At 45.2% G+C, this 11,883-nt stretch overlaps 1 protein-coding gene across 2 annotated transcripts in view; it reads left to right on the top strand.

Moving 5' to 3' along the window:
• The first annotated feature begins 1,502 nt into the window (after window positions 1-1,502).
• The window catches only part of Crbn (cereblon), a 22,443-nt gene continuing 12,062 nt past the window's right edge, over window positions 1,503-11,883 (top strand). Inside the window, exons 1-4 of one of the 2 annotated variants that reach the window (XM_048356171.1) lie at window positions 1,503-1,592; window positions 5,911-6,014; window positions 6,688-6,890; window positions 9,097-9,246. In XM_048356171.1, coding sequence (XP_048212128.1) covers window positions 1,526-1,592; window positions 5,911-6,014; window positions 6,688-6,890; window positions 9,097-9,246 — 524 coding nt within the window. In that variant the 5' untranslated portion in view covers window positions 1,503-1,525. Of the gene's footprint in view, window positions 1,593-5,907; window positions 6,015-6,687; window positions 6,891-9,096; window positions 9,247-11,883 lie in introns of both variants that reach the window. The other variant, XM_048356170.1, reaches the window with a different exon arrangement.

Raw genomic sequence — 11,883 nt, 5'->3', positions numbered from 1 at the left:
TTGCCGGGGGAGGAGGAGGGGGAAGAGGGGAGAGAATAATGTAATGAGAAATCCTGGACTTTGCTTTTGCAGACAGGCCCAGTATACACTTAAAGCTGCTTATTCTGTTTGCTTGATTGGAATATATTGGTTGCCCTAAATCTTCAGCCTGTGCAGATTCCAGTCAACAGGAAACTGGCCACCTTGGTAAGGTTTAGAAGCCATCAGGCTGGGCTGTAAACATGGTTCTGATTTTCTAGAGCCTAACTCAGCAGGTCAGAGCCAAATGCCCAACTCTATTCATCCTGTACATGCTTGCTTTCTAAAGCAAAAATAATAATAATAATAATGTCAAGGTGAAGAATTAGAGTGAGTGTAGTAGCAACAAAATTCCTAGGAGAAAAAACAAAAAAAATCAGTCTACAAAATGATGGACAAAGGCAAATCTCTACATTTTCTCAACTATACTAGTGCACATTTATTTGTGTATGCAGTAAAAACAATTGAAGAAAAAAACACCATACATCTTTCTAGAAAGCCCTGCGAATCCCTTTGCTTTCTGCTCTACATTCTCAGTAGAAGATTGGCATCATTGCCAATGCCTGGAGTGGCTGCCAGGCTTCTTAATTAAATATGCAAAATTACAGTCTCTAGCAGGGTTTAATAATCCCTCTTTTGAATTTTTTTTTTTGGAAACCAAATTTTTATTTAGATTTAAATGTTTTACTAAACAGACCTTAGTATCCTATCAGCTCATGCCTATAGTTCTTGAAAAGTCTGTGTCACGTGTTCAGGGTGCCCAGGAGACCTCTTGTGGTCAGCTTTAGGTGGACTAGCACCTATTCTACCCATGTCATGGGATGTACCTAGGACCGAAAGCAGGAAGAGCAGAGCCAGCATGTATAACAGAAGGAGAATTATCTTTTTGTTCTTTGCATATTCTTTTGTCATATGAGGACCTATTCATTTAAAATCATCATGAGTAGTCTGACACTTTCATTTCAAAATCATAGGTCTTGTTTAATTATACGTAACGACTATTGCAAATATTTGCTGCAGATTAATTTGAGGTTATACAGAAGAAGGGCAGAAATTATGGGAAAAGGACAGAAGCTCCACTTCGATCACCCTCGAAATAACTAATGCATTTCCTGGATTTTCATTTCTATTGTTTTGTAAGGTGACATTGTTCCAAAAAGAAATGTACTCTTTATCTGATGTAAGGAACTGTAACCTTTATAATAACAATTTTAAAAATGCATGAAGTGGGGGAGAAAAGGAATTGATTGCATGCGCCGGTTCGCTCGCTTCCCCTTTGCTTTTAGGTCAGGGCTGAGGGATGGCTCTGACCTCCAGGTCTGACCTCCTGGCCTTGGGCCTCCCTCCAGCATCCTTTCTGCGGTCCCGCCCGGTGCCGCTGCGCGTCGCCCAGGTGCCGCCAGGCGGCGCTGTGGCCCCGGAGCGCGGCGGCGACGGCGCGGCGCGCACCCTCCCCGCGGCGTCGGCGGCACCGCCCTGTCCCAGCCTGCTTTGCGGGTAAACAGACATGGCCGACGAGGAAGAGCCGCAGGACGCTGCGCACAACATGGGCAACCATCTCCCGCTGCTTCCCGGTACCTGGGGCCGGGCCTCGGGGCGCGCCGGGACGCGGGGCGGGCGGGGCCGCCTGCCGCGGCGGGGTTCCGGCGCGGGGGGGCCCCCTGCTCCCCGCTGGGCCCGGGGTGGATTTGGGGGCGCGGGACGAGGCCCGGTGAGGCTTTGGGAGGGGGGTGCGGGGACCCTCATGCTCTCCCTCCCGCCCGAGAACCCCATGCCCGCCGTCCTTCCCAGTGAGGATGTGGGGGTCCGGGGATCCCATTGCCCTCCGTCCTGCCCGTTGAGGATTTGGGGACCCGGGGACCCCATGCCTTTCGTCCTTCCCAGTATGAAGATTTGGGGGTTCGGGGACCCCATGCTCTCCGTCCTTCCAGTATGAGGATTTGGGGGTCCGGGGACCCCATGCTCTCCTCAGTGAGGATCTGGGGGTCCGAGGACCCCATGCCTGCCCTCCGTCCTGCTCGTTGAGGATTTGGGGACCCGGGGACCCCATGCTCTCCGTTCTTCCTGGGAACCCCATGCTTTCCGTCCTTTCCAGTGAGGATTTGGGGGTCCGGGGACCCCATATTCTCCGTCCTGCTTGTTGAGAATTTGGGGGTCTTGGAGCCCCATGTTCCCTCTCGTGCACCTGGTGAGGATTGGGGGGCCTGGGGAAACCCCTGCTTTCCGTCCTGCCGCCTAGTGAGGATTTGGGGACCCGAGGATCCCCATACTCTGTCCTGCCCGGTGTGGATTTGGGGACCCAGGGACCCCATGCTCTCTGTCCTGTCACCTGGTGAGGATTTGGGGGATCCAGGGACCCCATGCTCTCTGTCCTGCTGCTCGGTGAGGATTTGGGGACTCGGGGTCCCCATGCTCTCCGTCCTGCTGGGTGGGATCAAAGCCCGGCCTGTCTGTTTCGTTCCCCCACCCTCCCACCCCGCCCCTGCGGCCCACCTGAGTGGGACTGACAGCTGGCTGGCGCGTGCTGTACCCCTGCACCCAGCACAGGGCGGACAAACCAGCCCAACCTCGATCCCCCCTCGTCGCCCTCCCGCCCCTGCTCCTCTGCAGGCGGGAAACGTGGGGACCAATTAGTCCAGGCCACAGGATCGCCGAGGCGTGACACCCAGGCTCCATTTGCTTGGAGACACTTGGGGCAGCGCTATTAAAAATTCAGTTCCTCTTCCTTCCCCTAGCTCCTGAGAACACTTGGCCTCTGGCCTGTGTTAGGGTACTCAACAAGGCAGGTGTGGAATGGTTATACCAAGGGTTTGCATTGGGCTGTAGTGGAAGGTGATTCCCAGAGGCTGGTGGGTCACGGTAAGGCCCTTTCCCGAGCTCAGTGGGCCCGGACTAGCAGGGATGGAAAGCCACACAATGCTGGCTGAACTCTTGATCAGGGTCCCTTTCTAGGCCCGGCTGTGGAGTTGTGCTGGTCCAGAGGGGCCGTTGATTAGCTACAGATAAGTGAATGCTGCTGAGGAACCTGTTCTGTTTCAGTGCTGACAACGTAACCCAGGGCCTCCCTTTCTAGCACTGAGCCACACCCATGAGAACTCCTATGTGGTTCTTCACTGGGTGAGATTGAAGTTAGCAGGTCAGAGGAATTGGGGAAGAGCCTGGTGAGGTAGGTTTGGAGACACACAAACACACGCAGAGTGGGGTTCTGGGAGAAAACTTTTAGGAGATGAGTTGGGCCTAAGTGGTTGGGGAATTTGCTTCTCCTGCCATTGGAGTCTCCCCCTCCCCCCCAACCCCGGGGGTTGCTAAGCAGCAGTTTCATGTTGTTGCATAAGGGAAACCGTGCTTGGAGTATTCGTTTGTCCTCTGGGAATAGCATAGGTGGAAAGAAAAGAGCTGAGGTACATGGCCACCTCCTAGGAGGCGTCTTTTCCAGAACAGCAGACCAGGGTTAGAGTCTGTGGGCTGTTCTTGAAGCCAGCCTAGCTCAAATGATAAATGAGCCAGTGTTCCACAGAAAAATGGAGCTGTTTCTTTAGAGACCTCAGTCCAACCTGTAGTTGTCAAATCCAGTGTTTGAGGGAGGATGGTGAAGGGGGGGAGTATTGATGTTGGGTTGGCATTCACACAGGCTCCTGCATGAGTCATCACACTTCACGCTGGTAGCTCTCACGGTCTCGGAGATAAAAATCAGAAGTGAGGGAGCCCAACGATGTGGCTCTACAATCCTGGTCTTCTAAATTAAATGCAAGTTTTATGTGTAGAGCAAATATTGGGTTGTCTATAAATCTACGTAGCATGGGTTGTTTTGAAGACTAATCCTCTTTAAGTGCCAAGGAGTTGAGATAGGAAGAATTCGTCCAAGCCAAATGTTGTATTAATAGATAAGCACAGCTGAGTCAGGGCAGTGGGTTTTGACTGTATTTAGGAGAAAGGTACATACATAACAAACAACATGTTCCTATAGAGACTAGAAATCAGAGAGTTCGAATTTAAATTAAATTAAAACAGTTCCATCATTTGAGCTAATAGTTGATATAGTAGGAAATAAAGTGGGTCTCTCCAAATGGAAGGCATGCTCCCAGAGTTGAGCCAGAAGGTTTTTCTCAGCAGTTTTAATTTTCTTTCTTTTTATCACTGACGAACCTTCATGTTCTCAGGAGAAAGTATGTGTACAGTGTTAGGCCATTGACTGTTTGCATCCAGACTGAAATGGCTATGTTCATCTCTTTGACCAAGCCTTATATGAACTTACAAGAATGAATAGCCCACGCAGTTACCATATTATAAAACATTTGTATTTTCTGTCAGTGACCCAAGTAGAAGTTGTTTGATTTAAATAATGATGGGCACAAAGGAAATCAATGGACCAATTGCTAATAACTTGTATTTGTTGAGACATTTATTGAGGACGTTTAAAGGTAGATGAACTATGAGGTCAGAAATGAGATTAAATTTTTCAAGTCTCATTCCCAGCCTTGACACATGGCTAGTAATGGGAGGGGGAGGGCCACCTTGGTTGAGGGTGTCAGGAAGATGACAGGGTAGTACCCGCTCCCACTTGATCAGATGACATGGATAGGACCTGCTCCCACTTGATCGTTGTATTTGTAGTTTTTTTTCTTTTTTTTTTTGACTTCCCTTCTTGTCATTGCTAGGGTCAGCTTAGTTCTAATTGAAGAAATGTGTATAGAAGAAGTTTCCTAGGCTATTTCTTTTAACGTATGTTTTATGTTTCATGCCAAATTTCTTTTCAAACTTCAACTGTAACAAAGCAAAATTTATGTGAAAAATAATTGCATACACTCACTTTAAAATAAGATAGTGACAGCCAAGGATGTGATGTCCATGGAGATGTGCTATGGCATTATTTCTGGCATGTTTTTAATGCTATCTTTATTCAGTTTTAATTAGCAGATCTTTCTTTTTTGCTTTTTTCTGTTTATTTTTTCTCTTGTAGTAGCTCTTTAAAGCTAAGAGCTGGAAAGAACCTCAGGGATTGTCTTGCATAAGCTTATTTTAGGTATCAAAAAATTAACTTACAGAAACAGAAGAGAAAATATATACAGGCGAACTGACACAATTTGTCTAGCTATTTCCTTTGCAGGGCCATGGAACATATCACTGCCCCCTTCAGTGCAGGCTGTCCTTAGTGCTTTGCTTTCAGAGAGCCCGGTGGGAAAGGAGGAAAAGTAGCTTCGCGGTGGAGCCTGACAGCTGCCCCAGTCAGGGGTCAAGGCCATGGGTCAAGGCCAGGATCAGCACTCTGTGTGTGAGGAAATCACATACCTGTCCTCTCCCTCCCTAAACAACCATCACCTCAAGTCTCATCATGAGAATTGCATTTTCACAAATTGTAATCGAGGGATAGTATACAAATGACCTGACTTTTCAAGGCAGTCAAGGCCTTCAAAACTAAGGGAAATGGAGAAACCAGTCCTGCCCGAGGGCCATGGCAGCTGTGTGCAGAGTGGTGCCTGGGAGGGGACCCTCTCATGGAAAGAGCCAGCTGTGTGCAGCGGTGCAAGTCCGAATCGCATGGAGAGTAATATCTCAATATTAACTACTCTGTTGTAACAGTGTACCACACGAATATACCCATGTTGCCTGTATTGGAAAATGGAAATACAGGAACACTATGCCATCGTTCCAACATTCCTATCAATTGTAAACTATTCTAAAATAAAAAGTAGATTGAACTTAAAAAAGAAAGAGAAAGCCTGTGGTGGCAAGTCCAGCAGGGCCCCGCCTCTGGCTGCTTCCACGACACTGTAGAGACCACCAGACATGTGTCCCAGAGCCCCTTTTCTCAGGGACAGTGGGTTTGGAGAGGAGCATAGATTCCAAGATCCCATGTGTTCAGTGCATCTCATTGTTTTCGTACTTCAGCAGAGAGTGAAGAAGAAGATGAAATGGAAGTGGAAGACCAGGATAGCAAGGAAGCCAGGAAACCAAACATCATCAACTTTGATACCAGTCTGCCAACCTCACATACAGTATGTAGTCGCCACCCACCCACCCACCCACCCGTGACAAATCGGCTAAAATTGAAGGGCTCAATTTTAGCTGTATGTTACCCCACTTGGAGATGGGGGATGAGGCCATGGGCTTTTCTTTCAGTGAATAGATTATTTTAATATGCTTAGACGTTTAATACGATGTCTATAATTCTTTGAGGGCGTAGTCTTATTTTTTTCAGTAGATAAGCTTGAAACCTTACTTTTTTTTAACAGCTTGTGAGTGGGCCATGGTGTAAATCTTTGCGGAGTTGGCCCTTTCAGCTTCATTACCAGCAGGCCGTTAAGTACATGTTTTCCCTACTCCTGGGAGCTGGGTGCCATTCTGTGCACCAGCCTTTATTAGGCTTGTCAGTTGTGGCGTTTGGACATAGACATGTTTCTGCTCTTGGTATATATTCTCAAATGTATATGAGGGGTTCTTCGTGAGATTAGAGATTCTACTTCTAGCAGTAAATATTAGCTAGAAAAAAAGGTTTTCATGGAGGATGTTTATATACCAAGTTTATAGGGTAAATCAATGTTGGCGTTCTGTGGGGAATTTCTTGGCCTCCGTTTAGTTCTTCGCATTGGTTTCTTTGTGTCTGATGGGTCTGTTGCGCTTGCCTGTGCACCACGTGTCCATCCTGATATGGTGTATGTTCTTGCCTAGTACCTGGGCGCTGACATGGAGGAGTTCCACGGCAGGACTTTGCATGACGACGACAGCTGTCAGGTGATCCCAGTTCTGCCGCAGGTCATGATGATCCTCATCCCCGGGCAGACTCTACCTCTGCACCTGTCTCGCCCCCAGGAAGTCAGTATGGTGAGGAATCTCATTCAGAAAGACAGAACCTTTGCAGTCCTTGCATACAGGTAAGTTCACTCACCATAATCCTCCCCTTGTGTAGTCTCAGCCCAGTTCACCATTGAAGTGGAAGTAGCCTGTGGTCTTATATGTATAGAAAATGTTGGGTAAGAGTCTGAGGTTGCCTGGTGCTAGTGGCTGTCATACTAGCTACTTAAGGAGGCTAAGATCTGAGGACCTAGGTTTGAAGTCAGCCTGGGCAGGAAAGTCTGTGGGACTTTTATCTCCAGTTAACCACTAAAAGGCCAGCTGTAGAGCTGTGGCTCAATGGTAGAGCACTAACTAGTCTTGAGCAAAAAAAGCTCCGGGACAGTGCCCAGGTCCTGAGGTCAAGCCCTTAAAACCAGCACACACTCAACACACACATACACTCACAGAATGTGAAGTGAAGAATTTTGTTGAGAAAGCTTGCAAGTACAAACTGGACTACCTTTTTTCATTTTCATTACCATGTTATGTTCAGAATTTTGAAAAACTTTTACTCTTGTTATATTTAATGAAGAACATTTCTAGAAATTAGTTTCCAGACTTCTCTTTATTTAAAAAGTGCTTTTATATTTTAACATAAATGGTTACTTTTCTGAGAGTGGTTTCATCTTTCTTAAAATTTGTAAGTTGTACCAGTATAAACCAGTAATATTTCAAGTAGCCCGTGATAAAGACAGGAAATCTGTGGCAGAGACAGGAAATACAAGCAGGAAGTGCTCTTTGTTCTTTCTCTGTCCTTGTCCCCCTTCTCCAGTCCAATGCTGCAGATAAGTGGAAATGATTGTCAAACAAAGGCAAACAACATTTGGTTTGGGCTGGGCGTGGCAATCCTACTGGGAGGTAGAAGCAGGGATATTGGGAATTTGAGAACAGACCAGTTTAGTTGGACCTTATTTCAGAAACAAAATACAAACAAAATGGCTAAAGAACTTCCCTAGAGAACTTCCTTAACATACACAAGATTCTGAGTTCAATCTTAACAACAACAACAACAAAAGTTTTTTATGTTTTAAAACTTTTTGGTGGGGGCTGGGGATATGGCCTAGTGGCAAGAGTGCTTGCCTCGTATGCGTGAGGCCCTGGGTTCGATTCCCCAGCACCACATATACAGAAAATGGCCAGAAGGGGCGCTGTGGCTCAAGTGGCAGAGTGCTCGCCTTGAGCAAAAAGAAGCCAGGGACAGTGCTCAGGCCCTGAGTCCAAGCCCCAGGACTGGCCAAAAAAAAAAACAAAAAAACTTTTTGGTGGTTGTAGGCCTTGCACTTGCTAAGCGTTTGCTACCATTTGAGCAGTCCCTCCAGCCCTGTTTTGCTTTAGGTTAAGATAAGATCTTGTACACTGTGCCTGGCTGGACTCAGCCCATGATCCTCTTACCTGCGGCTCCCTCGTAGCTCAGATGATACAGATGCGCACTGCCGCACCCCACTTCCTTTTTGAGATAGGCCTTGCTTACTTTATGTGTGGGCTGGCTTTGAACTGTGATCATTAAGATCTCCACTTCCTAAGGAGGTGGAATTAAAGGCCTGAACTACCAACCTGCCCAGCTGGGAAATCATACTTTAAAACTTTAATTCTAGATCATTTCAGTCATTAAAATTCCTTCCCTAAAGTGGGTTAATTGTACATCTTGAAGCTTCCTTGTATATCAGTGTAATTTTCTTTCAGTGTAGGTCTGTCCTGGGGCTTGAACTCAAAGCCTGGGTATGCTTTCTGAGGGTTGCTTTTTCATATGCTCAAGGCTAGCATTCTACCATGTGAACCCCAGCTCCATTTCTGGCTTTTTGTTAGCTTATTGGAGATAAGAGTCTCATAGACTTCTCTTGTTCAGGCTGGCCTTGAACCTTAATCCTTATATCTCAATCTACTGAATAACTAAGGTTAGAGGTGTGAGCTAATGGCATGGCTTTATCCATGTAATTTTTAAATAAAATTTTGCAGTGAGGATTGAGTGTTGTAAATTATTTTCCCATACATGGTGCTTTTGCCAACATTGTGTATTTAAAAATGGTTCGAAGTGCAATCATGCTATTCAGTATACACTGTGTGGACAATGAACTGTGTTACTGTGGGCAGGGATAGGAGGGGAGACTAGGAGAAAACGAAGGGGTGACATTGTCCAAAAAAGAAATGTACTCATTACCTGATTTATAAAATGGTAACTCCTCTGAACACTTTAGTAATAATAATAAAAAAATTAAATCAAATCTTTTCATTTTTCCTTGGAAGTAATATCCAGGAACGGGAGGCGCAGTTTGGAACCACAGCGGAGATCTACGCCTATCGAGAAGAGCAGGACTTCGGAATTGAAGTCGTGAAAGTGAAAGCAATTGGCAGACAGAGGTTCAAAGTCCTTGAGCTAAGAACACAGTCAGATGGGTAAGGAGTACCCTGTCTGGAACCTTTGTGGCTTCTCACAGTACAGTGGTCTGCTGGGATTTTATTTTTTATTTTGTCTTACTGAGTTTTCCTCTTCTGCAAGTTTTAATTAGTTGTTCTCTTTCCCAGCAGTTTTCAGCTTTGGTGTGCCACAGAGCCACCTGTGAATGTTTAGAAATGTATAAGCTTGAGTCCCAACCCAGCCTTTATCTCCAGATAGGGATTTAATGTGGGATGAGGCTGGACCTCATTTGAGAACGGTAGTATGGGTGAATGGGAAGTGTCCTTGGGGTGTGGCTTCCCGGAGATGCAGAACTTCCTTCCAGAGCGCAGGGAGCTGTGTGCCAGCGTTCCAGTGTGGACCTGTGCCAACCTTCTGTAGTGAGTAGCCATCTCCAGTATGAATTTCCTGTCACACCCACAAAGGGATGCAGAAACATCTGAGTCTTATTGCTTTGTATGTTTCAGAGTTGGCTGAGAATTGTTTTAATCGTTTTAGTGCTACCCATTTTGGTAAAGCTCATGTTAGAATTGTTCACATAGTCAAAGAATTTCTTTTGTTGTTGTTGTTAAATCTCAGTTACCTTAATTCAACCTCAGGGGGAAAAAAAGTAAAGAAAAGGCTTTTTCTTGACCATTGGGTGTTCTATTAAGTCGTGGTCCTTGTGTCTGTATAAGGATATGTTTTATATACAGCTTCTTGGATCTACTCTGGGGAATTGGTCTAGACTGGAGACCAATTCTGGCTAGAATGGAAAATGTCATCAGATCTCTGAGTGGCACATGTCATCTTCAGGACAGAGGACATTGTGGGGATTTTAAGATTTAGAAGGTGAGCTGTGTGAGCTCAGGAACGCAGTCATTCCTGAATATGATCATATTCAGGATCCTTCCGTGGGCTTTCATATCACCACACTGTGAAACTAGATTTCTTAGAGGAATGTGGTTGGTTGAGGGACAGGGGTGCTGAGTTCTTCCTGGTGCTTCCCCAGAACATTCACTGTGCACTTGCATAGCTCTGCGGCTTATCGCAGTGAATGTCCTGTAGGACAGAGGTGGTAATGGAGGACGCAGCACTGTCTTAACCAGCTGCTTCTTTGTTCCTGTGGACTTTGCTAAGTTCCCTTTTCAGATTACTGCTCATCTGCATGCTTTATGCAACTTTACTTTTGAGTATTATTATTATTATCTTCTAGAAACAAAAGGGAAATTGAATTAGGACCGTATTTCTCAGCTTAGCTTGACTCTAGTGCTATTTGATTGTGTAAAAACTCTTGAACACAAGATGGCAGTAAATCCCTAAATGTGAAATCATTTGAAAGAATGTAGTTTGCTGGCAGCTAAATGTAATGTCAACCTGATAGGACTAGACAGGACTTGGGAAGGGCTTGTCCCCTAATGATGCCTAAACCTTTTGAAGTCTCTCAGGAAAGATGTCTGTCTTCATTTCAGAGACCTCTGTGGAATCAGTCAATTGCCGTGGCAATTCTAGCCCACTAGGAATTTGCTTACAGTCACAGGAAAGGCAGTTGCTTGATTCTAAGTCCTGAATCCCAAATGAGTGCTCTGTGCAGTATACCAAAATGTTTCCAGAGCCCATCAGACTCAAGAGAGTTATCTTTTTCTCTTTTTTATGTAAATGATGACTTATGAATGAAAGGTAAATTGCTTCTTTCTAGCTTTTTCTATGTTGTCTTTATTTCTTTGGCATTTTTGAACATGTGAACTTGCTTTAGTGAATGAAAACATAGGAGGTATCATTACATCAGTGGAGGAGTCTTCATAAATTTCTGTTTCCTGAGAGTGTAGTGGAAGGAGGGTTAACTTAATTACAAGAGGAGATTTCTCCCCTGCCATGATCAAGGCCAGTAATTATCAGTCAGAAAGTTAGACATAAATATCCTAAATATTTTAATCAGAAATGTATAAATGTGTACTCAGTAGATATTTTTTTGAGGCACAAAGAAGGTGTTTTCTTGGAAGCCCATGACAGCCATAGATATTCTTGTGTGTTCATTATTCATTATCCATGGACAGTGTATATTTCTAGTTTTTTTTAAGAATGTCTAAAGGAGTCTCAGGCAACTCAAGTACAGAATCTGTTCAGATTTGTGCCCTTTTTTCCCCCTAATATTAGAGTTGTCTGTAGTATTTATGTTTTAATGTTCATTGAAGTAATTTTATTCTGACATCTTTCGTTCACTCTTTTTATAACACAGATTACTTAAAAATCTCAAAGCACCTACCATGAACACACTGAGAAGAAACAAGATTAGCCTAGGTTGCAAATGAAACTCAGTAGGGAGAGCCAGGCCTGTGTGCCTGCTGCAGCCTTCCTGGGCTCGGAGCGCTGGCCAGCGTTCACGCGGAGCAGCACTTGGTCCCCCAAGGCCGTTCCGACAGCTGGCACTGCAGATGCAGCCGCCGCTCCCATAACTGAAATGTTCTTCTGTAACAAAACAGAACGCCATGTAATGGTTGAGTAAAAACATCAATCAGCTATTTCCATTTCATAAATAGAAATAACAGAATTGTATAACCTTTTGTGGGCCAAGACAGTGGTGATGATGAAAGATGACTTAAGAAATCTTAAAATGAGGCAGAGATGTATTGACTCCGTCTGAAAGTGTTTTTGTT

The sequence above is a fragment of the Perognathus longimembris genome, chromosome 10 (genome assembly GCF_023159225.1).
Source record: "Perognathus longimembris pacificus isolate PPM17 chromosome 10, ASM2315922v1, whole genome shotgun sequence".
Lineage (NCBI taxonomy): Eukaryota > Metazoa > Chordata > Mammalia > Rodentia > Heteromyidae > Perognathus > Perognathus longimembris.
Note: the sequence above shows the minus strand (reverse complement) of the source record. Positions and strands in the feature narration are given on the sequence as shown.